The sequence below is a fragment of the Cibotium barometz genome, chromosome 55 (genome assembly GCF_041138505.1).
Source record: "Cibotium barometz isolate CiBa-2024 chromosome 55, ASM4113850v1, whole genome shotgun sequence".
Lineage (NCBI taxonomy): Eukaryota > Viridiplantae > Streptophyta > Polypodiopsida > Cyatheales > Cibotiaceae > Cibotium > Cibotium barometz.
Window position 1 is genome coordinate 1,208,763 of NC_141100.1, and position 26,415 is coordinate 1,235,177.

Consider the following 26,415-nt stretch of genomic DNA (forward strand, 5'->3'; position numbering starts at 1 on the left):
TACCTGCCCAATCAGCATCTGTGTAGCCATGAATGTCCAAGCTTTTACCACTCTCATAAAATAGACCATAATGTGCTGTGGTCTTCACATATCTCATGATGCGTCTCACTGCATCCAAATGTGGTTTCCTGGGGCTCTGCATAAACTGACTGACTAGCCCCACTGCATAACTCAAATCTGGGCGTGTGATAGTCATATATATGAGACTACCAACCATCTTCCTGTACATGGAAGGATCATCCAATTCCTCGCCATAATCAGCCTGCAATTTCACATTTTGCTCCAATGGTGTACTCATAGGTTTACACCCTGTCATGCCATACTTTGCCAACATATCCAATGCATATTGGCGCTGTACTAACCAAGTACCTGCATGATCTTTCACCACTTCAATGCCAAGGAAGTATCTCAACTCACCAAGATCTTTCATGTCAAATTGCCCACTCAAAGCTTTCTTGACATGCATCACATCTGCACCATGATCACCTGTGATAATCAAGTCATCCACATAGATGACTAGTAACACAATCCCATGCTGTGTCTTCTTCACATACAGTGAAGAGTCTGCTGTAGAAATCTGAAAACCAAGTGAGATAAGATATCTGCTCATCTTATCACTCCAAGCACGTGGTGCTTGCTTTAGACCATACAATGCCTTTTTCAACCTGCATACGTGAGTGGGATATCTAGGGTGTACATACCCTTCTGGCTGTGCCATGTATACTTCCTCTTGTAGATCTCCATTCAGGAATGCATTCTTAACATCCATCTGATGCATTTCCCAGCCATTAGCTGCAGCCATAGCAATGACTGCTCTCACTGTGCCCATCTTAGCCACTGGGCTAAACGTCTCATCATAATCCAATCCATGGGTCTGTGCATACCCCTTTGCTACCAATCTTGCTTTATGTCTTTCAATAGAACCATCAGATTTGCACTTCACTTTGTAGACCCATTTACATCCAATAACATTCTTGTCCTTTGGTAGGGCAACCAAATCCCATGTATCATTATGGACCAATGCATCCATCTCTATGTCCATTGCTTTCTCCCATACATGCTCTCCAATAGCCTCTGTGTAGCATGTAGGTTCCACATGCTTTACCATAGATGTCATATACGCATAGTGCATAGCAAAATCTCTGTATGTCAATCTGTCAACAGGATATCTGACTCTCTGGGATCTCCGCAATGCATGCGGGTCACTCTGTACACCTGTGACTCTAGCATGTGGTGGCACATATCTGTCCTGTCTAGCACCAGGTGTGCGTAAAACAGGTATGCCAAGCTCCTCATCCAAACTTTCAGAACTGGATGACTCATATCCTGTGATTCCAATTCCTTCGACTTTCTTTTTGCCTTTATCCATAGCACTACTCCCAGTGCTCACACTCTCATGCCTCAAACGTCCTGACCATGGACGTACACTGCTACTCTCAGCTTCTGCTGCTGCTGCTGGCCCAGACATAGTAGTAGAACTAGAACTTGCTTGTGGTGGCAAGTTCTCATGTACATCAGCCTCAAGTGACTCAATAACACCCTCATCTTTTGCTTTATACCAACTAGCAAGCTCATCAAACACCACATCACGTGAGATGACCACTTGTCTAGTTTGTGGATTATAACACTTGTAGGCCTTTCGATCCTGTGCATATCCAACAAATATACATTTCTCTGCCTTAGGATCCAACTTCCTTCTTCTTTCATCAGGCACATGAACATAAGCTATGCATCCAAAAACTTTAAGATGTCCAATGTCTGGCCTGTAACCTGTGAGCCGCATCTCTGGCGTGCTTCCATGAATGGCTGCTGTAGGTGTTTTGTTCAATATGTATACTGCAGTAGCACATGCTTCTGCCCAATAGTAATCTGGCATGCTCTTTTCATTAAGCATTGTCCTTGCCACTTCACATATAACTCTATTCTTTCTCTCAGCCACACCATTCTGCTGAGGTGTATACCTGCATGTCAACTGTCTTCTTATTCCATGCTTCCTCAAGAAATGCTCAAAAGCTTTTGAGGTGTATTCACCACCTCCATCTGTCCTCAGACATTTAATCCAACAGCCATACTGCTTTTCTGCAAAAGCTTTGAAATCCATGAATTTTTCCAACACTTCACTCTTCTCTTTGAGAAAGTATATCCATGTCATCCTGCTAAAGTCATCAATGAATGTAACATAGTATAAACTGCCTTTGATAGATGGGTTTTGTGCAGGACCCCATACATCACTGTGCACGATCTCAAGTGGCCTGTTACTCATATTTCCTTCTCTAGGAAATCTCAACCTTGCCTGCTTCCCAAACTGACAGGCTTCACAAACATGCATATGTCCATCATATTTGAACCTAGGCAAACCATTGACAATGCCTCTTGTTTGCAAACATAAAGCCATTGGTAGACCTCATGTCTGTGACACTACCAGCCTAATCAGCATCTGTATACCCATGTAGTTGTATCTCTATACCAGCCTCATAGAAAAGTCCATAATCAACTGTGGACTTTATGTACCTGAGAATCCATCTAGCCACATTCAAGTGTGGCTTCCTAGGGGTTTGCATAAACTAACTCACAAGTCCAACAATGTAGCTCAAGTCTGCTGGCCTAGTAATGGTCATATAGAGATCAGGCTACCCACTATATGCTTGTACGTAGTGGGGTCCTCCAAATGCTCACCTGTATCTGTGGAAAGGTTTGTGTTATGCTCTAATGGCATTGAAATAGGCTTACAGCCTGTCATACCATACTTGGACAACATGTTCAAGCCATATTGCCTCTATAATAACAAAATGCCGTAAGGTGATCTCACCACCTCTATGCCAAAGAAATACCGCATCTCACCCAAATCCTTCATCTTAAACTTTTGCTTCAAAAGTCTCTTGACATCATGTATGTCAGCATCACTATCACCAGTGATAATCAAGTCATTCACATAAATGACTAATAGCATGATCCCTCTGACTTTCTTTTTCACATAAAGTGAAAAATCTACATTGAACATTTGAAATCCAATAGTAACAAGATACTCCCTGATCTTGTTTGACCATGCTCTAGGTGCCTTCTTCAAGCCATACAGGGCTTTGCATAAGCTGCACACAAAATCTGGGTGTCCATCAATCTCAGAACCTGGTGGCTGTATCATGTATACTTCTTCTTGTAAATCACTATGTAAGAAGACATTATTTACATACATCTAATGTAAGGACCAACACTTTACTATAGCCATAGTAATGAAAGCTCTCACCGTTCTCATTCTCTCAAAACTAGGCTAAATGTCTCCTCATAGCCATAGGTCTATGCATAGTCCTTGGTAATCTCACCTTATACTTGCTCACTAAACCATCTACGTTATGCTTGACTTTATACTCTCACTTACATCCAATTGCCTTCTTTTTCTTTGGCAAAGGTATTAACTCCCATGTTGCATTTGCATCCTTGTTTCTTTCTTGGCAGTTCGTGCATATCTTAGCTAAGTAAGAAATAGTTGTGGCAACATCATCCTATGAAGTTGCATATAGAGTAGCATTCACTTTGAGAGTTGATGAATTTGTATGGTTGAGAAGATTATTAGAGGATCTTTGTGTCCCTTCTTCAGACACCCCTACTCCTATTCTCACTGATAATTAGAGCACAAGTTGCAAAGAATCTTGTCTTTCATGCTAGGAATAAGTACATTGAAGTGCATTATCACTATGTCAAAGAGCGACTCCATACATTGGAGGAGGAGCATAATTGTTAATCCAAAATGGGATTAACATCCCCCCTACTACCTGATGTAGGGGGGATTAACATCCCCCCTACCTGATGTAGGTTCTGTCCTGAGAACCTGTTTACTGAGGTCTAAAGACTTGGTCGCTGAACTCCTGTCAATAGAAGTTTCGACGAGAATAAAGCTTTTTTGGGTTCTTCGGAATGTAGAGTGGGACATCCAGAACCCAGTGTCTATCATGTCTTCAAATGTAACATACATATAAGCTGGTAAACACCTAAGGCGATGGTAGTACAGCATCATGCCTCGCTCACTTAGGCCTTGGTTCATGTCAAAGAGGAGTTGATCTGCGTCAAAGCCATCATATCTTTCTTTTGGTTTGTCAATGAGCGCACCATGATCAGCTTCAAGAATCTGACACTGGCCATGATAGCTGGATCTGGAATACAGCGCCACGCACGTATCCAAGTCGGCATTTGCTATATCTGAAAAAGCTGTTGGGACAAATAATGGAAAGTTGTAGCATGTGAATCCCACTGCTTTGGATAATGGAACTCAAGTGGTGGCATCCTTCACTTTACTGGCATATACATCGGATCCTCTCTTTGCGTAGGCGGTGCACACTGGTACTGTTGACTATATTCTGGTATGATCAAGTACTCCCTCCGCCACGCTGGCTGCATACCAAAATCTTTTATTTTGGGATTTTCTGTGATAATGTTGGTATATCCCCCTCGTGTATGGTACAGATGTGCTTTTCTCCATCGGCGGCAGCAATAGCTGATCATGAATGTCACAATCCTGATTTCGAGCAGATTTACTAAATGAGGGTTAGCCAACTTTGTATGTTTTGCGACATTAGCCCATAAATTTCCTTCTCCTGCCAACCATTGGCAATCCAATTTTGGCATTGGTGCTCGGAGAGGATATGGTACATAAGGTTGCCATGTCGATGTGACTACATAGTAAGCTTCTGGCAACATGCGTCTAGTGGGTTCAAATGGTGTGATTTGTATCAACACCTTGAACATCAGCTTCGGCTTCAACAATAGATTGCTAGCTCTCTGATTAAACCTTCATACTCTGCACATGATAAAAGACTCAAGAACAAGGTCGTCAATATAAGATTCTATGTCATCCCGAGGTTGAATTGGGCGTACCTCTTGAATTGGCCTTAGTGGAGATGGGCGGGGTGCCGGTAACTCCTCGAGGACAAGAGTGTTAGTTGGGAAATTCCAGAGGGATAGAACGAATACAAGAGAAGATGCAATCCGCCTCATATTTGTTAGTAGGATTAACACTAGGATAAGGATGTAGTAGTTTACTTGCTATAGAGGAAAACACAGGATACGTGGTAGGAATGGAAGAACTTTGTGTTTCCTCTTGACCCTCTCCCCCGGAACTAGGGGGTGGGTGGCTGTGCTTATTGATTTTCATAAACTCCTGGAGTTCTATGATTTCTTCTCAGGAGTTATATTAGGATATTCAATATGTATTTTATCAAAGTTATATATGACCGTAGTCATCATGGCTTTTAAATGTTTATATATATAGCGATAAAGCTTAAGAATGCCATATGGGTGATAAAGTGTTGACTCAGTTAGATTTAAGTGTTGATGTGTGTGATAGACCTCTAACCACCCATGACTAATTATCCATTGATAGCTCCGTGCTACAACCTCGTAGTTGGCCGGTGTATTAGAGATATCATCTGCGACACAGGTCAAGTTTGTCGACACTGTTGTCCAAGATGTCTTGAGTTTTGCAACACTCGAAACCAATTACGTAGGTTTAACATGATGGGATGAAGGGGATAGAAGAATCTATCACTGGGGTCTGTTAGTACTAAATCCCCTTGAAAATATAGTTGGGTATGCATCTCGTTCTGTATTTTGCTTAATTAGTGTTAAATCCCCTAAGTTGAGCTCTTCAGATAAGTTAATTTTGTATTGAAGGAGTGAGAGGGTTACTGTGAATAAAAACAGACTTAGAGTTTGAGGAGGGGCCCAAGGAATCACTAGCAAACGAACCTATCTCCAAGGCTCATTCAATCAGTAGTCTCAATTTGTCTGGCAGCTCCTGTCTTGCACTTCTTTCTCTTACAACAAGTTGGCTCTCCAATTCCTGTATTCTTGAGTCTTTGGCTGATAGAAGATCTGATATGGTTGTTTCACGAACCATCCAAGCCACATCTAATTCCTCATATCTACGTGTAGCGGCTTCTTGTGCCCTTCTTTTACTGATGCTTCCAAAGCTTGAGCTTCTTCTATCCGCTTGAGCCTCTCTGCTGCTAATACTTAGCTAGCCTGAGTGATATGTTCCACTTCCTATTTGTGGCTAGTGGACATCTGTTCAATCTCTAACGACTTGGCAATGATCATTTCATTCAAGGCTTTAACCTTATCTACATGTGCTTTGTTTGTTTGCTCCCTCATCTCAGTCTGAAGATGAAGTACCTGTTGCTAGGGCTTCATTGGCGCGGTAGCAATAGTCCTTGTGATTTCTTCTTCTTTGGCATGGAACTTTTCTTGAGCATCTTGAAACTACTGAGCATGTTGCCTTGCTTGTTCCTAAGTATGTGTGACTTCTTTTTCGAGCTAATCCTTTGCTTGTTCTACTTGCGCTTTCAGCTTCATATTCTCCTTAATCCTCTGAACAATGGTCTAGGACACTGAGTACTTGGTTGTTGCCCTCTAAGACCTGGCATCTTGCCTCCTGCTCTTGTGTGGCCTTTAAGCCTTTGAGGATGACATCTTTATGTGTAGCCCTGTTGCTGCCATTTGTTCTTAGAGAATTTTCACCTGGTCACTTGCTTCTTGGACCTGTCTCCAGAGGGTAGCATTTCTGTCATTAAGCATGTGAGTAGTTAATAAGTGGCGGCGCCATACCCTTTGTTCCTATTCCCATATGGACGCACTAGTTGAAGTTGTGCCATCTAAATCACATAGTGGTAAATTGCAGCAAGCCATCCACCCTTCCATAGTCTTTGTTAGGAAGCGGTCAGCATCCAGATTATGCAAGAAGGAATTCACCAGGATTTGGTCTTCATCATCCAGCCATTGTCACTTGCTGGGGCTTATTGCTTCTTCATCTCTCTTTCTTTTTTCTGCTTCCTAGATTTCATCTGGGGCCTTCAGACATTTAGAGGTTGCCTCTTCATTCTTATGGCTTATATCCTCTTGTAGTATATCTCTCTCAGGAGCTTTATCTGATGCATTCTGATCTGATATAATAGAATTATGAAGCGGTGATAGGTTTTTGAAAATCATATGAGATGGGCTAGGAGGAGGTGTTTGTTGTTGAGGCACTTCGGAAGTTGTTCTCATTGGTATCTCCAAAAGTAAAATCCCCCTTGCTTCTTAGTGCTCCACCACTTGCTCTGAAAAGAGGCGATGTCTTGGACCAGCTCCACTTCTAGGCATTCGGACTCCTCAGCGACTCCTGGAATGATACCCTCAACTTCTTATCTGTCTTTTTTCTTCTGCTCTTCTTCAGTTTCTTCATAATCTCCTTTATGTCCTTTAATAATGCCTGCCCTTCTTGCAGCTCTCCAACGGTAAGTATTGGTGGCTCTCCTTGCAAACTCCTTGTTGTACTTGTTCTTCTGGCATGTTTTTTGGAACCAAAAGATCTGTTACATGATGCAGCACCTTGGTAAGCAAGTATGGATTGCATACTTTGGATTGGTGCCTTTAGGTAGTTGTCCATTTCTCTGTGAATGTACCAAGCCCAATCATCTTCTTTCTCCTCATGCACTTTGGCTATTCTGTTTAGAGGTACTCTGTTGTACCTGTCAACTAGCTTGACCTACATAATTAAGAACATTGCATGGTAGGCTTTTTCTGCCACTTCATTTCTGATATTCTCATACTCTAGGCTTGAGCTACATAATTAAGCACTGCATCCAAGGGCATCTTTTCAAAGTTATGAGAATGTATCTTGATTCGCGGCGGCGGCTGCAAAGCCTCACGAATCAATTCTTCAAAGAGGAGGACCTGTTTAGTTGTGCCATATCTGTCGTTGTTACCTTTCCCCTCTTGGTTGCCCTATCATAGGATTTCAAGTATTTCGCACACAATTCTATGTTGATTGTGGGGGAGACAGACATTCATCCCAGCTCGACCTTCTCTAGCTTCTCCTTGACTTCGGAATCTTCCAAAATTTGTAGACATTCTGGGCTATGGTACTGTAGGGCTATCTTGCCATGTACTGTTTGGACATCCTCGCTAATCATGGAGCCCTTGTACATCTGTGCATACTGCCCCAGATAACTGAGCTTTGTACCTCTTGGTGCTCTTTTCCTTCTGTCCCCATAGGTGAACCTATGGTACTTTTCTGTGTGATTTTCGGAGTCTCCTCGACTTTTGGTGTTCTAGGGTCGCAAAGGATGACATCTATAACATTGATAAGAATGTCAGTCATAATGATTAGTGAGAGCATGTGGTCTCCTTTCTTTTTGATGATTGTGCGTGTGTGTGTGTGTGTGTGTGTATGTGTGTGTGTGTGTATGTGTGTGTGTGTGTATGTGTGTGTGTGTGTGTATGTGTGTGTGTGTGTTATATTGATGAGAAGGGTGTTAATGGGGTGAGAAATAACAAGGTATAGAATACGTGAGGATATAGGCTAGAAGACTTAAGCTGTGAGAGTGCAAGATCTTAACCCGTGAAGTTGCCAGGGTTTTAAGCCGTGAGACTGTTAACCCGTGATATGGCTTAACCCATGAGACTATTAATGCGTGAGGGCTTAACTTATGAGATGGCTTAAAGCATGAGAGGGCTTAACCAGTGAGAGCTTAAAACATGAGATGGTTAAGCTGTGAGATGCTTAACCTGTGAGATAGCTTAAAACTTGAGATGGTTAAGTTGTGAGATGCTTAACCCATGAGATGGTTAACCCGTGAGACTATTAATGCGTGAGAGGGCTTAACCCATGAGACAACTTAAAACGTGAGATGGTTAACGTGTGAGACATCTTAAGCCGTGAGATGGCTTAACGTGTGAGAGGGCTTAACCCGTGAGACATCTTAAAACGTGAGATGGTTAAGCTGTGAGATGCTTAACCCATGAGAGGGCTTAACCCGTGAGATAGTTAACCTGTGATATGGTTAAGCTGCGAGATGCTTAACCCATTAACCCGTGAGATTGCTAATGCGTGAGAGGCTTAACTCGTGAGATAGTACGTTTTTGACCCTAAGGGTTTTTTATTTTAAATGCTTTTATGGGTCAACTATGATAGATTTAAGCATTTAGACAAAGAGTGAGATTGTGTAACCCCATCCAAAGGATCAGAGTGGGCGCAGACTGCTATTTCACGAGGAAAATCAATCGCCCAAGAGTAAAACATTTTTTGCACATTCTTTCAATAGGCATTAGGGAACAGATACAAGCCATAGCAGCAACCACATAGATAGAAAACAATCAGACGAAGTATGACTATGCACAACATGATAGCGATTGATACCCATTGTTTGCAAAAGAAAGAACGAGGTTAAAGCACAAGCTCCCACCTAAAATCGACTGTCGCAAAGCAATGTGAGATGGAAGATCACGTGGAAAATCCAGGAGTGATGAGCACATATCCCGTGAGCGATGAGCAAAGATGCAACGGCGGATGAAGCTCGAATGTAGAAATCGTACAAGCAAAAATGCACAAAAGAGGGAAGAAATCAATTTTATGAATCAACTGTCGACATCAGCGTGGCACGGGTAACTTAATGAAGCAAGCCACGTGGCATCTTGCAATTGGTGGTGGCACATGGTATTTGACTATTTCACACCGTGAAGCACTAAGGCGGTTCACGATGATGTGAACCGTTTTTTATTATTTCACGGCATGAAGCACTAAGCGTTTCATGATGTGAACTGTTTCTGACCATTTCATGGCATGAAGCACTAAGCATTTCACGACGTGAACTATTCTGATCTCGTGCGTGCAAGGTTGATACCGTATGCTTCCTACATGATCAAACACTCAATTCCCCATATCATGTATTAAGAGAAGGGGGGGTAGGATTTGGGAACCCATATTGATGTATTGCCCTAGTAATAGCCCTATGCAGCTAGAAAATCCTTCCTAGCCCATTGCTTCTGAGTATTTTGTGGGAGGTGGCTCTACTTGGAATATTGCTTTGATGTCTTTGGATGGCCTTCTCTTTCCTTTTTTTGTAGCTTGAACTTTTTGCCTTGATTCCCTGGCTACTCCTTTTGCATCATAATATCCCTGGGCTTGAAGTTGGCCCTTAGGAACCCACTAGATACTTTAACTATTTTTGGTGTGGGAGCTGTGACATTGATGCCTCTTTTGGTACGATAGTTGGTTGTTGTGGCGCTGGCGATTTCATGTCATCCCACATTGTGTGTTTCCCTTTATTGAAGGAACTCCGTGTAATGGCATGGTAATGGTCTCCTTGCCCTCATTGAGTTGTGCTGCCCTCTTTTCCCACTGGATATTACAATTACTCGTGTAAATCTAGGATTGTCCAAGGATCATCTCTTCTTCCATAGATCCTGCAGGCATGACAAATGCCTTTCTAACCAAGGGATTATTTCTGATGGAAATATTAACATTTAAAAATCCCACAACTTTGGTAGTTGACAAAGGCACCCTTCAGACTTGTGCATTGGTGGCCTCAAGGTGATTGTCTAGTGCTTTCCATGTTTCATAAAAGATCAAGTTATGACTTGATCCCGTATCAATTAATGCAATGCTCGTTGCATGACTTTCGGTCATAGAGACTTTTATACTGAGCCATGCCGGCTCAATGTCCAGGTCATCCTCATCAACAAGGAGAGTTAGCGAAGCCATGTTCACATGCAATGTTCTAGAGTCTCTGGTAGTCCTTGGCTTCCTATGCCTTGGCTTCATCTTGAGCTTGCTTGATTTTTTCCTTGGCCAGCTATTTCTTTTGTTTCAGTAGATGCTCTTGTATGAGCATCTCTTGGGTGAGTGGTCCATAATATTTCTTAAGTTTGATATACCCTTCCATTTGCACACCCTCGATAGTTTCAATTCGGACCGACCCCCCTTGAGGGGCGATTTTGGACACTCTAAATGGTTCTAACACTCTGCACTTGAGTTTCTTTTTCCTAGTGCTTCGAACACCATACATGAGGACTAAGTCTCTCGTTTCCAGTTCCTTTTGTTTCAGGTTATGGTCAAACCAACGCTTTCTTCGAAATTTCTTGACAATAAGCCCATGTGATTCAATTAGCCGGGTTTCATCAAGTTTCTCTAAATCAATTAATCTTTCAGCTAATGCATTTTCAGTTAAGGCTTGGAAGTAAGTACTCCATAGGAATCACTGCCTTAACGCCATAAGATAGACAAAAGGGAGTATATCCGGCCGCTACCTTATGCGATGTTCGATATGCCCATAAATTTACAGTCAACTTATGTTTCCAATCCGTGCGGCTTGCTTCTAATGTTTTTTTCAAGACAGTACCACAAAATCTTTTTTGTACTCTCCGCCTGACCATTTTCTTGTGGATAATAAGGTGATGACTTTCGGTGGACTACAAAAGGAATCTAGCAAGTAAGTGATCAATTACCTCATTAATGAAATGTGAACCCAATCACTGACTAATTCCAATGGGCACCCGAATCTAGAAATGATTTGTTCATATAAGAACTTAACCGTTGTTCGTGCATCAGCTTGCTTAGAGGCTCTTGCCTCTATCCATTTTGTGAAATAGTTTGTGGCCACAATCACATATCGAGCTTGTGAGACGGATGTGCAACTGGACTAATGGGTCCAACAAAATCAATACCCCACTTCTCTAAATGTTGTCTTACAATCACAAGGGTGAGTGGCATCCTGTCTCTTTGTTGTGGAGCAGTGAATCTTTGACACTCTTCGCATCTTTTTATTACAAACTCCATGGCATCCCCGAATAATGTGGGCCACCATAGTCGTCCTACTTGACGCACCTCGAGCTTTAATTTCCCCAGCGAAATGTCCTTCGGCTATTCCTAAGTGTGCTTCATCTATAATATTGTGCCAAATTCGTTTTCCTACACACATCTTCTTAAGATATTTTCTTTACCTAGCTTGTTTGATTCTCCAGCAATTAATAAGGTGAAACCAGCTTAATAACGTGATGCATTTTATCCTTGTTCAAGGGTCTTTCTTATGGAAAACCATAAGCTAGATAGTCTAATATCTCCTCACTCCATTCGGACACCATGTCCAGTTTGTACAAAGAAAGCATCTGGGAGATCATCATCCACACCAGTTGCAAGTTCCCCATTCAGAATTCTAGACGTGATCGGCGGACACATGTTGTGTCCCTTTTCTTAATGTGACGTGAAGTCAAATTCCAAGAGTAGGAGCAACTAGCATGTGTTTCTTTCAGTAGTGCAAGGCTTATTCACCAAGTATAATAGGGCCTGATAGTCCACAAAGAAAACAAATTTGTTGGCCAATAGGTAATGTCGCTACTTCTTGACAGCATAAACCATGGCCAACCCTTCTCTTTCCATAGTGGTGTAATTTATCTCTACGTCATTTAACTTACAACTCGCAAAACAGACTGGGTAATCCAATTTGAACTCACCAGGTTGTGCCAATACACATCCTATTGTGAAGTTTGGTGCATCGATGTGCACATGGAATATAAGATCCCAATTGTGTGGTCTCAGAATTGGTGCACTGGCCAGTGCTTTCTTCCACTTATCGTACGTTTCTTGTCATTCCTTAGTCCATTCAAAGACAATGAGTAGTCTATACAATGATCTGGCAATGTCAGCGTAGAATATTATGAAACGAGGATAGTACCCAACGTGGCCCATAAACCTCTGTACACCTTTATAATTGGTGGGTGGGGGTAATTCCAAGATCAGTTTGACCTTGCTTTCGTCCGTTGGAAATATCATTCGTAGAGACAATGTGTCCTGAGATCACACCATGTTTGACCCAAAATTGGCATTTTGAAGGGTTTAAGGATATACGATACAATCGACATCATTCAAACACCTTCCTCAAACAAGTCATATGGTCTAATCATCGTGATTGTGCACACAGATCATCAATGAATACCTCCAATCTCTTTTTCAAGTAGTCTTTGAAGGATGTGCATATCAACCAGCGTTGAAAAGGCATAACCTTGTAAAGCATATGTTCCCCACATTGTGTTGAAGGCCATTTTGTGTTGGTCTTCTGGTGCTATGGACACCTGATTGTAGCCTGAAAATCCATCTAAGAAGCTATAAGCTTCATCAACTACCCATTCCAATACATGTTCAATATATGGCATTAGATAATGGTCCTTCTTAGTGGCTGCATTGACCTTTTTGAGATCGACACAGACCCTCAGTTTCCCATTCTTCTTTGGCACTATCACGATTAGTGATATCCAATCGGTGTGTATCTCGTAGATGAAATCTACAGCAGTGAGTTTGTCAATTTTCTCCTTTACAATTTTTGCATATTTTGGATTCATCTGATACGGTTTTTGCCTCATGGGTCTAGATCCTTCCATGATTGGGATTATATGTTGTACCACTTCAGGTGGTACACCCTTCATCTCTTTGTAGTTCGAGGTAAACCAATCCTTAAATTCTTTGAGAAGAGCGATGAGTTCCTTTTTCAACTGGAGTTAAGTTCTTAGTGATATAGATAGGTTTGGTTTCCCCCCCTAGCTCTACAATATCAATTTCTTTGACCTCATCTCGACCATCGTATGATGTGGACAACCCATCTTCCTTTACTCTTTTGGTTGTCAATCGCACCACTTTTCATTCGTCAATCGTGTGTCTTGAAATGGTTCGGCGCACTGAGATAGTTATCTTCATCCTCTCTTTTTGTTTGAGCCATCACCTTCTGGCTTTGCGCTCACCTTCAACCAGAGCCTTATTTCATTTTTGGCACCTTGCCTTTGTGAGCTTTGGCATTTCCGGCTCTTGAGGGATGACCTCCTCCTTATGTTTTCCTTCTAGGAATATCTTACTCTTCACCACAATTCCCTCCTCATGCACTTTAGTGGCTTTGAGGTATCTCAGCGCCCATGGGTTTACTTCGTAAGAGGGCATGTCCTCGAGCAATATACCTCTTCTATTTTGGCCATCTTCTAAGGTGCTCGGCACTGGTACGGCCTTGTGGTCCAGTCTCATCTGTGCTAGAGGCTTCATCCTCCGAATGCTCTTCTCATGGTTGCACATTGACCATACACACTGAGGTGGTGGGAACGTTCCCAGATTCGACATATTGGGTTCCTCTAGGCTGCATAACACCTATCGTGGGCCAGCAAATGCATCCAATTTTCGCTGAAGTCTGGAGGGGAAAGGGATGCATACATTTCATCTTCTTCCTCCTCTTTTGAAAATTCTACCATTGGTTGTGGCAAACTTGTAAGGACGTGGTCCGCTTAGTGGGTGATCGAATCATTGCTAAATAATTTCTCTTCCATTGGATCTGCTTTCCATGTTCGCAGATCTATCTTTAGGATTTGTGAGTCCCTTTGAACATATACATGATCTAATGCCCAATCATGCACCAATTTGGAACCCCTCATAAAATGTCTCCCCAAGATTATGTTGTATGAGTCTGGTTGGTGCAGAAAGTCCATTACAACAAATGTATGACAGTAGCATAACGTAAAGAGTTTAGGTCACACATTCTGCAGCAGCCCCATGGATCTTGAGGATGTTTCGTCTGCCATTTTGACAATTAGAACTACTCTTTCCAGTTCTGGTTTTTCCCAATTCTCCCAACATCGCTTGGTAATGATGCTCTTGCTCCTCCATCTAGGATAGCCAATGCTTGGTACCTGTTATGATGAATTGGAATTGTAGCATTAGTGTCGTCACTCTCATAATATCGGCCCAATTGATTGACTGATATCTTGAGAAATCTAGGTGTTCTTACCCCTGCATGTTTTGAGTTTCTTTCTTCTAGAGGTGACTAGGTCTCCTCTGCAGTGGTCATTGGGTTTAATCCTCCCTCTACTCATTCTTTTATGTATGTCCACAATGTCGATGAATTGCATAGCAATTGTCCCACAATGACACTTAGATGGGAGTGGACAGTACGACTATGAGACTGCCTATGTCTCTTGGCTCTCTGGCAAGTGAGTGCTCCTTCCATATGTGTGTCTCATATTCACCCCTAGGGAATGAATGAATGGACACATCTTGCTCAGCCTCCTCAAACATCCTTGCCATGAGGTCACTTTGAGTTTCTCCTTTAGACTCTTCTGGAATTGAAGTAGGCAAATCCAGTTTCCTTTCCCTTATTGGCTCATTTCTTGGATACATTGTATCCATGGCTCGTTTAGCCCTTAATTTGGCTTCATGAAGTTGTTAGCACTCTTCCACTAGGGCCCTAGCTTCTTCAAGCTTTCTTATCTCTTCTTCAGCATTTGGGTATTCACCAATCCCCTTAGGGGTTGCTGGTCTCTCTCTTTTTGCCTCTTGGGTAAGCTCATCTTATTTTGGAACTTGATCGCTCTCTTCCTTTGATTGGGTGGATCCGGTGTCAATGGTATCTTCTTCGGAACCATCATGGATTGTGACCATGGTGTCACCTTTATCCACCTTTTCCACTCGCCTCCTCCTTCCAATTCTAGAGGTTGTGGCACCACCTGCTGGGTTCTTTCCTTTGTCCCCTTGTTTGGCTTGGGCTCGTGTTAGGACATTTAGTGGCGTGATGTTTCCAGGCCGCACTCTTATGGTCCTGATAGTGGCCTGGTTACTAGTGGAGATACAACCACTAGCACAATATGGACAGTCTTTGATCAAACGATCAACCCCACTTAGTACAAGTAAGTACTGGCATATCATTAGGTAGTACTGCCATTGGCTTAGTTTGATGCACATGAACCACATTTTTTTAGAAGAGTCTGCTATTCAATGAGGCCCACCGCAAACATTGTAGTGGACCCCTTCTCATATTTGAGTTTATGTCTTTACCTTTCCACTGTACCGTGGTTTGGAACACTGGTACTGACGTGTTATTTTGTAAAACATAAAATTCTGGTGCAATCTCCACAATCTCCTCATAGTACTTACTATTGATTTCTACCTCACGCACCATCTCACCCTCGTTCGATGGCTCCTCAATCAACACTTGGTTGATTTTAGTTTGTGGTGGTTGTGGCGGTAGAACAGGTGGCGGACAGAGGCGATGTATCTTGTATCCGGAACATCCCTCTTAGTCAATATGATGGGTTTGGCTAGCATGCAGCCCACAGTGATTTGCACTGATGGTGCTGGTAAGGCAAGTGGCATTATGGGTGCCGATAGTTGTGCTATAGTTTTTGAATCTCGGATACCTACACATGAAAGTGTCATGGTTCCCTAATTTCACACAATGAGCACAATAGAGTAGCGGCCTTACTCTTATTGAGGGCATTCAGTAGTGGTGTGGTTCATTGTGCACATAGAACACCATACCAAATCTCTCCAAGGGTAGAGATGAGCATGCCCATGCCCTGATGCTTCTCTTTCATCCTTGACTTTTATTTTGTCCAGTATAGCATTACTGAGTTCATCCACAGTCATGTTCCCAACTTGTTTGCTTCGGGTTCCTGTGTCTCGGTGACTCGTCGAGACTCACAATGTTGTTGCTGCAGAAGCTGCCTTGACATCTTCATGTTGTGGCAATTCAAGCATATTTTCATATTCGATTGCCAACATATAGTAGCATGCATCCAGAGTAGCTAGTCGGGCTAATACTAGATAATCATGCATTTTATGATCTCGGACACCTCTCCGAAAGTAGGGCAATAATTGATCATCAGTTAGTCTCTTCGTAGCTTACATCTTGAATTCAAGTGCTTGAGCCGAGATACATAGTCTCACATAGACTTATTTTCTTTTTGTTTGATATTATACAACTATTCCACATCACTCCATTTGTCACCACTTCGGGCAAAGCTTGGCACGAACACATTCTTGAGCCGAGTGAAGATCTCATCTTATGGCTTTTAGGGTTTGAAACCATTGATGAGCCTTTCCTTTTAAGGTCAGTGAAAAGGCATGAATCATGGTCACGTCACTCACTAGCCCCATAGGTTTCGCATGTGGATTCAAAGATCTCACCATGTTGGATCGGGTCCCTATATCCCTTGAGAACTTTTGTGTAAGCTTGGAAATGATGTGGCTTCATTTGGGATGGCATGGATTCTAGAGCAATGCCTAGTTCCCTAACCATTCATCAGCCCATTTTCTACAGCCATATTAAGCAAATCTATCCTTGTGGTCGCGTTAAGATCCACATTCAGATCCACCATTGATCTTCGAGGAGCTACTCCCTGCTACCTAGACCTCATCCTCTTCCTGCATTGCCTCTTCTAGGCATTTTGGGTCTATGGGTAGGTCCCACCAACTCATCATGGCTAGGCTCATTATTAGCAGCTTCCGCCCATCTTTGTTGAATTAAGAGCTCCATGTCCATTTTCTTTGTGTATAGGCAGTTCTCAACTTCAACAGTTTCCCTTGGTAAATTATCCCCTTCACCTTGGGTATAAAATTCTTCCTCCGCTCTTGGCTCTTCATTAATGGGCTCTAGATTTGGGATTGCTCCCTCAGTCATACCCATTTCCATACCAGCAGTGGCATTCCTAAACATTTTTGGTTCCTTATTTACCACATGATTGAAATGGATTTACATTTTCAATTGCTTTTTATTCAGCCCTTGTTCTTTGAGTATCGAGCTCTTGTTTCCGTAAGCTCAATACTCGCACTTGTCACTCTACTTCAGCCCTCTTCAAGTCTAATTCTACTTCTTTTGAGGTTGGAAAGAAGACTTGACCACAGTCCTAGCCGTACTTTCCTTGTCTCTCCTCACTCTGGGAGTTCCACTGATCCTCACAGTGTTAGACAGCCTAGAACTCGAAGGTTGGGTTGATACTTCCGGTCTTGGAGCTTGTTCGGGCACTGGTTGACGGGCCTGTACTCGTAGATTGCACTTCATCATCGTTGTTGGTTTGGAGACCAAAAAATCCCCTGGCTATGTCAAAGATACTACTAGATCTTGTAAGGGAAGATAGTTTTTCTTCCTCTCCAATCCCAGAGAATCGTAGCCCTTCTTCCATGGACTCTTCACTACTTGTATCAATGGTGGTTAGATTTCTCTAAGCCGAAACACTCAATTGAGTACTCACAAAATGGCCTGAAGAACCAACACTCTTTTGATAGAAAGATCCTGGGTGGTTCGATGCACTATCGTCAGGAGTAAGGTCGTCTCCAATGAGTTTATCATACCTCAAGTGCATGAGAATATGATTTGATAGGTTAAATCACTACCCCAAATGAATTTTCATCAAAGAGTTCTGTCGATCTGAATTTTTAGGCCGTGAGATTACAGATAGCAGTTCACGCCGTCACTTAGCAGGAAATGGTTCACGTCATGAACTATTTTTTGCACTTTCACATGTTCAAAAGTCACTTCGAATTTTAGGTTCGCGTTGTCCTGATCTGAGTTGGTTGGTCTCGATTTGCGTATGCCGTGAAACCGCAGAAGTCAGTTCACGTCGTGAAGTAGTAAGCAAGGGTTCACAACATGAAACCGGAAATGTCTCACGTCGTGAAGTAGTATAAATAGTTCACACTGTGAAAAGACAAGTGGTTCACATCGTGAAATCAAAATGGTTCATGCCGTGAAGTAGTAAATGGTTCACGCCGTGAAAAGGTAGACAGTTCATGTCATGAATTATTTTCTGCTAATTTATGAGATAAGATTCCGTAGGATCCGTTCTGTCAGAGGTATCAAGATAAGGTACCCTATTTTTAGCAAGATAATGCCACAATTTGTGGCATTGATTGCTGAAGCACTTTACACTGTGAGATAGTAGGAAATGGTTCATGCCATGAACTATTTTCCTACACTTTCACCTGTTAAACTCTCGCATCGACTGAATGAAGATTGGGTGTAAATTACCTATCCAGATGCTCCAAAATGGTTGTGCTAGTAGTAAGGAGTGTAATGCAAGTTTAAAGCACAACCAATGACTCCTTATGTTTGTGATTTTTGTGGATTTTTTAAAAAAACAAAATATAGAATATCACACCTACTCGTTCACGCTAACAAGTTTGGTGTAGCTTTCCTCTAGGGTCACCCAAGTACTCACCCACACATAAAAAACAAACAATTTCTAACACATCTTCACTTCCACTTAAACCTTATCTATTCATTCTTTACACAATGCACTTCATGAATGCAAAGGCAATGATGAAACTTGTATAGTGGGAGTGGAAACTCTAGGCGAACGGAAGAAATAATGGTGTTTCCCTGGCAGCAGCGGCACCAAAAATATTATAGGCTGCCACACCTCCCAAGAGAGAACTCTAAACATTCACCATTGGAAGAATTAGCAGACAACAACAATCATTGTTGGGGACTTACCAATGCTCCGAGCTCACGTCCCTTGAGGTCTCCAAGCTCGCTTCCGAAAGCTCTAATCCTCCAAGCTCCACCTCCACGCTGTCACCGTAAAGTCGCTCACACCACCACACAAGGCAATTTCTCTCTCTCTCACTCCTCTACAAAAGCATGCATAGAGAAAGCACATGCACTAGAGTACACTCTCACACTCTCTCACAAGATAAGACAAGACAAGAGCTCTCATAGCACAAAGAGGGATTGTCTCCATTCATTATGAGAAAATACCTTATATACAATTGACCCTTATTCACACTTAGGTGCCCAAAAATTACTAACTAAGACCTTGGGTGGCCAATATCTCATAATGTACAACTTTCATAGTGCCTTTGCATAACACTTATTAATGTCCTCAAATGAAGGAGCATAATTGTTAATCCAAAATAAAATTAACAATAATCTCTATAAACCTCACACTTATAGTATAGGGAATTTTGTTAGATATTTGGTAGTATTACACTGTGAGGACATGCACTTATGCCATGGACACTTTTGCCCCACTGGGTTTTTTCCCATGGCCATCCAGGTGTGAACGAGGACCTTAGGGTTAGCTAATATATAAGCAACCTCATCCTTAGTGTAGAGTTACTGTTCATTTTTGCACTTTATTGCACCTTAAGCTATTGCTCCAAGTAAGCTAATCTTCTACACACTTTCTCCCCCTTGTGCTCTATCTAATCTGTGAACATTGAGTGAGTGAGTGTTTGCAGTGTTGCTTTCATCAAAGCTAACAAAGGGTTCATGCCTAGCACTCCCTACCCAACTGTACACCTAACCCTAGTTTATCAATAAGCCACCCCCGGGTTACCAAAGCAACCCCATTGCAATTTCCTGCACCCTGAAGGCCTATGCATCCCATACAACGCACCCCCAATGCTCCTCATGGATTGTCACTAGCGTGGCTAGCTAGTGAGCTAGGTCCCTTGGGAAGCCCCTATTTTAAGATAGTGTTCCACATATAAACTCTCTCACAAATGAGCCAAAAAACCCACTATATAGCCCATAACCAATTTAGGACACTAAGTAAACTAGGCGATTGGCCTCTATACTAGCCTCATTATGTCTAAGCACAGTGTCAAGTACGAGACATAGAAGCATTGATTTTGGGATCCACATTGACATATATGCGATCGATGCGGTCTTTTTTGGCATGTGCATCATCAACTTGGTCTTCTTCACCTTACTAGCTTGACTCCCAAGGCAACAACTACCACGGGTACTAGTGACGCACGACATGCGATGTTGAATGGAGGGGATCACATCTCTAGCCATTGACTAGAGATGTTGAATGGATGGGCTCACATCTCTAGCTATCAGCTAACCCCTTGAATCAATCGATTAGGGGAGATGATTGAAAGTATTTCGACCTTACAGTCTAGACTATATAGGCACCACCCTTACACGACACCACATATATGGAATATTCAATGCATCTACATGTCCCACCTAGAACCTTGACTCAAGGCTCTTTGGACATAACAAATTCAACCCACTTAAGACCTTAAACAAAACCCAACCCAAGCTAAGGACGATGTTCCCACTTAACCACACAATGTGCATCACCACAAATTTCAAACTCTTCTTGGTGATGCTCTCCAAATCTTGACTAGTCTCATGGCACCCAAGGCAAGAGAAAATTGCTCATAGAGAGTACTGCCATGCCTTTACAATTTTACTTGCTCATAGTAATAGAGGAGCATTTTCTTACACAATCACACATAAGTTTTGCATCCATTGTATACGTAGCATGAGGGCAAAGCACCCATGAAAAATGCCAACTCCCAATGTTACAATTAATGGCCCATCCAAAACGAGTCAATTTATGATTGAATATATGACTTTCAACCTCTCATCAATGAGGAATATTAGAAAGACATTAGCATGTACTTATTTAACTTATTATAAGACATGTAAAATTTTGTTCATGTTGATCTTGTTGTTGAAGCATGAAGCATCATTTGATGCAAAGAATTGAAGCCTATTATGATGAAAGATTCAACTAACACAAAAGCTCAAGATTTATTGATACATTCTGAACATTATTAAAGATGATGATGTGCCCCAAGTGGATCTTCTTGAAACCATAGTGATGATGCACTTAATGTAAAGGCCATGATAGGGAACTTACCGAGATTTATGCCTTGGGTATAAAGGCTTTAGGAGCTAACAATTTGAAGTCTTCTCTCCACCCAAAACCAAGGGTATAACGTGAGGGTTCTTATACCGAGGTTTCTTTTGAAGTAAGAAGCACTTAAATTGGTGCCGCCACAAGAACATGTCGCTCTTGAGTAGGATATGAAAAATGGCATATAATTTTTTTGCTCAGGTGTGGAAGGGTTGCCATTTATATGGACTATGCAAAGAAAAATGTTGTCAAGCCTAAATGCAAATGTGAAGTGGGCCAATGCCTTAACGCCACCAATGGCTAATGAAGATGAGAGAGAGAGCATGAACTAACTAGTGGATGACCATGGCTCTTACACCACGTTCAAAACTTGGAGAGCTAGGCGGAATCAAATTGCATAAATAACTCCATGATTTGTTATGGTATTTACTGAGGTACAAGTTAGTTAAACTCCAAATCACGACTCAAATCTAGTTGATAGTCTCTCTTCCCATGAGAGCGTGCAAATACATCAATTCATAGCTCAAGGTAAGAGAATCTAGATTTATAAATTACTCCTGCATTGTTTTAATAGACCTATGTGACCATTGTGTTTGTAACCTCATCAATCTCTACAAGACAACAATCAAGAATAAATGATACATCATCACATGGGATGAAGTCATAAAAGACAGAGAGCCTCTACAAAACATGCAACAATCACATCCAACAAATGGGAAAGACTCTAAGAAGGGGTGGGCAACACGAACATGAATGTCTTCTAACCTTTGTAAGATTCTCTTTTTTGCAGGCATGTCTTCATTGTCGTTCCTCTGTAGGGTTTAGAGTTTTTTTATAGAAAAAACACGTCCATCCAAGCATACTGTATTTTCAGTTCTCAATAATTACTCAAGGAAAAAGGCTACTTTATGCATCCATGCATTAACATTTACAAGATAAGCTTTGTAATGGCAACTTTGGGAGTGACAATGCAGTAATTGCAATTAGCACAAAAAGATAATAAATAGATCAAGAAACACCAAACTCCACAAAAAACTTTCAAAGAAGTCCTCTAAAAACAAGAGAACCTCATTAAATGCAAACTATCCCCGAGAATAAAGAATCTATTTGTAAATCCATGCCTGGTTTGTTACTTGAAAAGCAGCTCTAATCTCAACTTGAAGTTCATAAAGTGTCCAAAAGAAAATAAGTCAGCTAACCAAACTCAATTGTAGGGTGTCTAGTTTCCTTGCACGAAATCGCAGGTTCAAACCCAGCAGGCAGCATTGTGTCGCGGCATTTTTGTAAACCATGATAATATATGGTGGACGAGGGGTGTGAGTATTTTGAAGTGCACTTGCACTTCAAATTTCCCTTTGAAAAGATTAAACACAATAAAACGCATAGTCTAATCACAAGTTACTTTCACTCAGAATAAGTTAATAATGTGAAATTAAGATATAGAAATGCAATAATACAAGTTTGTTAGAGTACATCCAACAAGCTTGCTCTATCTTTGACTTTTAATATAAGTGCATCCTCCTCCTATAGAAATCTCAAAGAATCTTTCATTCAATAGAATCAGACACATCAACTAACATGTACTTTGCCACAATTGATGAGCAAACCATATTAAATAAATTGGAGATGCTATAATTAATATCTTTGAGTTTTATCAAATTTACAAGTCTCTCAAGAGGTGTTTCAAGCTATGTCGATGGTATGATAATATTTCAAGTGGATGGTATGATAATCTTTCAAGTGTAGCAATTAAGGACTTTTGTGGGAGATTGGACAAACACAAAGCAACAATCCAAAGGGGGCTGCTACTTTGGATTGAAAAGATGAAGATTTTAGGATTGTATCATGCTGATGTGAGTCATGTGGATTGTTTTTTGTTTTGTGGGATATTCAGATACACAATTTGCTAATGAACCACTTGTTAATACATCCAGTTTATGCATAAGCAAGCCCGTCAATGAATGGCAACCTAATGGGTTTCCAACCATGTAATAGAGCAAGAATCTTTAACAGAAAAACCTTAAACCATGATACTCAGATCTACGCAAGGCTCGTGTGCAGGAATAAGGAGTAGAAAGTGGGTATGAGAAGGAGATATGAGAGGTACGGGAGCTGAGACAGAAAAACAGCTTGTACGATAAGCAAGCCGAAGTATAAGGTGAAGAGGAAAGGCCAAAAATCAACAAAGAGGAGGGGATACTTACTTGCTCAACACCATGCTTGTGTGCACTGGTAATAACCCGTCGACCAAGTTTCACAAGCAAGTGAATAGATACGTAGTACACACCATGTGTGCATGGCTCCTCATAACATAGGTGCCCCGTGTTGTGGCACATGGATGATCACAATGTGCCCGTCTCTCAACATGTGCCTGTCAGAATATGCAGCGGAGATGATGACCAAATCTGGGAACACAAGAGCAAAAACGCAGGCAGAAAAACAGCACAAGAGAGAGAGAGATGTAGGCGTGTAACTCTGCTCTATATACACAAGAAGATCCCAAGATATGATACAAATGAGGTATGGGGGCTGAGGACCTATATATACCCCCCTAGAGGGCAGTCGGCCAGCATAAGGAAAAGCCCACGACTGATAAAAAGGTCCACGACTGCATAAATGCAGTCGGCCAGCAATCTGGTGCCCAAAACTGATCAAAACCAGTCGGCCAGCAGCAAGAGTGCCCACGACTGATAAACATCCAGTCGGCCAGCACTGTACTGCTCTTGGCACCCTCTGGCAGCCCTCCCAAGCCTCAGAAAAAATGGGAAAAATAGGGGAAAAATGCGAAGAGTGGGGAAAAATGGGAAAACACCTCATAAGGGCGGGCACACCCACAACAAAGGCCCTGGTGTAAAAAACTAGACAGGAGATGACTTCTAACACCCCCTCTCAGCTCCTGGCTGTGTAACCAACCACTGGGAGCTGGGGTGCTGCCTGAGCAAGTCCTGAGAGAGCGACTTCGTGAAGAGGTCCACCGTACTGTCCTCCGTCGAACAGAACTCCAGCAAGATGTCATGAGCAACGATCTGTTCACGAACAAAGTGCCTCTGGATGACCATGGGTTCCTCCAGTGGAAGCCCAAACCTGCAATGTAACCTCCTCCTGCTCCGTAAAACTGCTCCTGGGGCATAAGTAGATCTCCTCGTGTCCGGATCTCCTCCCCAAACCGAGTCACTCCAACCGTGGAGTCGGACTCCATCCAACAATCCCCCTCCTGTGTACAAGAGTCCATGATCCTTCGCATGCCGCAAAAACCACAGGAAACGCAATCCTGCCTCCCAAAGAGACATCTGCAACCATGAGCTCAACTGCCTCATCAGGAAGCTCCCGTCCAATCTGGTGTCCATCAACCAGATCAATGAACCATACAGCTTCTGAATCACAGAGACATCACACTGCTCACAAGGATCAACACCTGTTACGGTGCACAAACAAGTCCTGGAAACCTGATGAAACCTGTCAACCACCCCCTCTGAATCCGGAACCACAAAGCCTGGAGAAACCACCTCCTTCTGCAAGTAAGCACCTGCTACCTGCCTGGCTTTCCGAAAGGTCTCCGTGGAAAGAACATCCTCAACTACTGGAAGTTCTATGTCCCGAACACGACAAGACATCAGAGCATAAGTGACCTGTTCAGCTTCCTCTGACTCACAAACACAAGAACTACCAACCTCAGTACTGAAAAGTTCCTGCCAACTGCTGCCATCTACTGGCAAGCTATCCACCATCTGGTCCTGGAAAGCCTGCACCTGCAGCATATCCACACTTGAGTAGCCATCACCAGACTGCCACTCATCACAATCCTGAGGACCTGGGAGAGAGAGTGCTGAAAGCCTGTAAACTCCATTCTCCACTCCGCCTTCCCAAACCACTTGGCCTGTTGCTTTGTCCCGGAGAGCAACAAAATGCTCATCAAACTCCACCCGTACGCCAGTCTTGCAAACCTGATGCACTGACAATAGATGAAAACCAAGTGCCGGAACATACAACACCTGGGAGGAATGCTTCCCCTCTCTGCCATCGGGAACTATCTCCATCCTGCCCTCACTGTGAACTGGGATAGTGGACGTATCACCAGTAAGAATATGACCAGAAAGCCTGCAGAGATCCTGTAAACCGGAACGGGAAGGAGTCATGTGCCTGGAAGCACCACTATCGAGAATCCACTTCCGAGTATCCGTTGCGGAGAGGAGTCCAATCTCCTCCCTGCCTGAAGAAAATGAAGCATCGGTGTCCATCACCTCCAGGTACACAAAAGCCGGAGTCTTCATGATTGCTGCTGAGGAATCTTCACCCTTCTCGGTCTTCCGCTTGGGACACTGCCTCCAGTAGTGGCCTTTCTCGCCACAATCATTACAGGTCCTCTCTGCCTTTAGTTTCTCGCGGTCACTAACGGACATCTTCTCAGAAGACTTCTCCGACGAAGCCTTCCCCTTGCCCGTGTTACGGCCTTTCGACCGTTGGCCAGTTAAGGCCTCCGAACCTCCACCCTGAGGAGGGTTCGTGAATCGTTCCTCCTGGTCCAGGACCATGGGCACAAGCTCCTCCCACGTGATGGTGCTGAGCCTGCCACTGGTAATCAAAGAGGAGTAAAATGCTGAGTACGAAGAGGGCCAATGTGACAGCAACGTGATGGCCATGTCCTCTGACGATATCTCCTTCCCAGCCTAAAGGACCTCCTGTTGAAGAGCCTGCAGCTTGTTAATATGCTCCCGCATCGTCGACGACTTTGCAGGGCTCATAACCCACATCTGTACTTCCAAGGAAATCCTCTTCATGGGCGATACCCTGTTGTAAATTGAGGCCAAATGCTGCCATATACCTCTGGCCAACGTCATATGCTTTACATGGTTGATTACCTGTGGTGTGCAGTTGAGGAAAATAAACGAACGGACCCTGGTGTTGACACGATCCCACATCTGTGTCTGGAACTGATACCTGCAAGTGGCTGTCCAACAAATCATCCCGCCTTCCTCTTGCTTCTCCTCTTCTCGATCAGCCCAAAACAGTCCACCAATCAGCCACAAAACAGTCCCCCTCTTACTCACACAAATCCCAAGACCTATCTAGAGCCTAGGCTCTGATACCATGTCAGAATATGCAGCGGAGATGATGACCAAATCTGGGAACACAAGAGCAAAAACGCAGGCAGAAAAACAGCACAAGAGAGAGAGAGCTGTAGGCGTGTAACTCTGCTCTATATAC

At 42.7% G+C, this 26,415-nt stretch overlaps 1 protein-coding gene across 1 annotated transcript; it reads right to left on the reverse strand.

Annotated features, from left to right (window-relative positions):
* Nucleotides 1–21,107: 21,107 nt before the first annotated feature.
* LOC147607241 (uncharacterized) lies at nt 21,108–25,375 on the reverse strand. Its single transcript, XM_086790501.1, has 2 exons — nt 21,976–25,375; nt 21,108–21,821 (listed from the first exon to the last, which is right to left on the reverse strand). Exon 1 carries the CDS (start codon nt 25,344–25,346, stop codon nt 24,087–24,089), a length of 1,260 nt encoding a protein of 419 aa, XP_086646627.1. The 5' UTR covers nt 25,347–25,375; the 3' UTR covers nt 21,108–21,821; nt 21,976–24,086.
* Nucleotides 25,376–26,415: the final 1,040 nt, after the last annotated feature.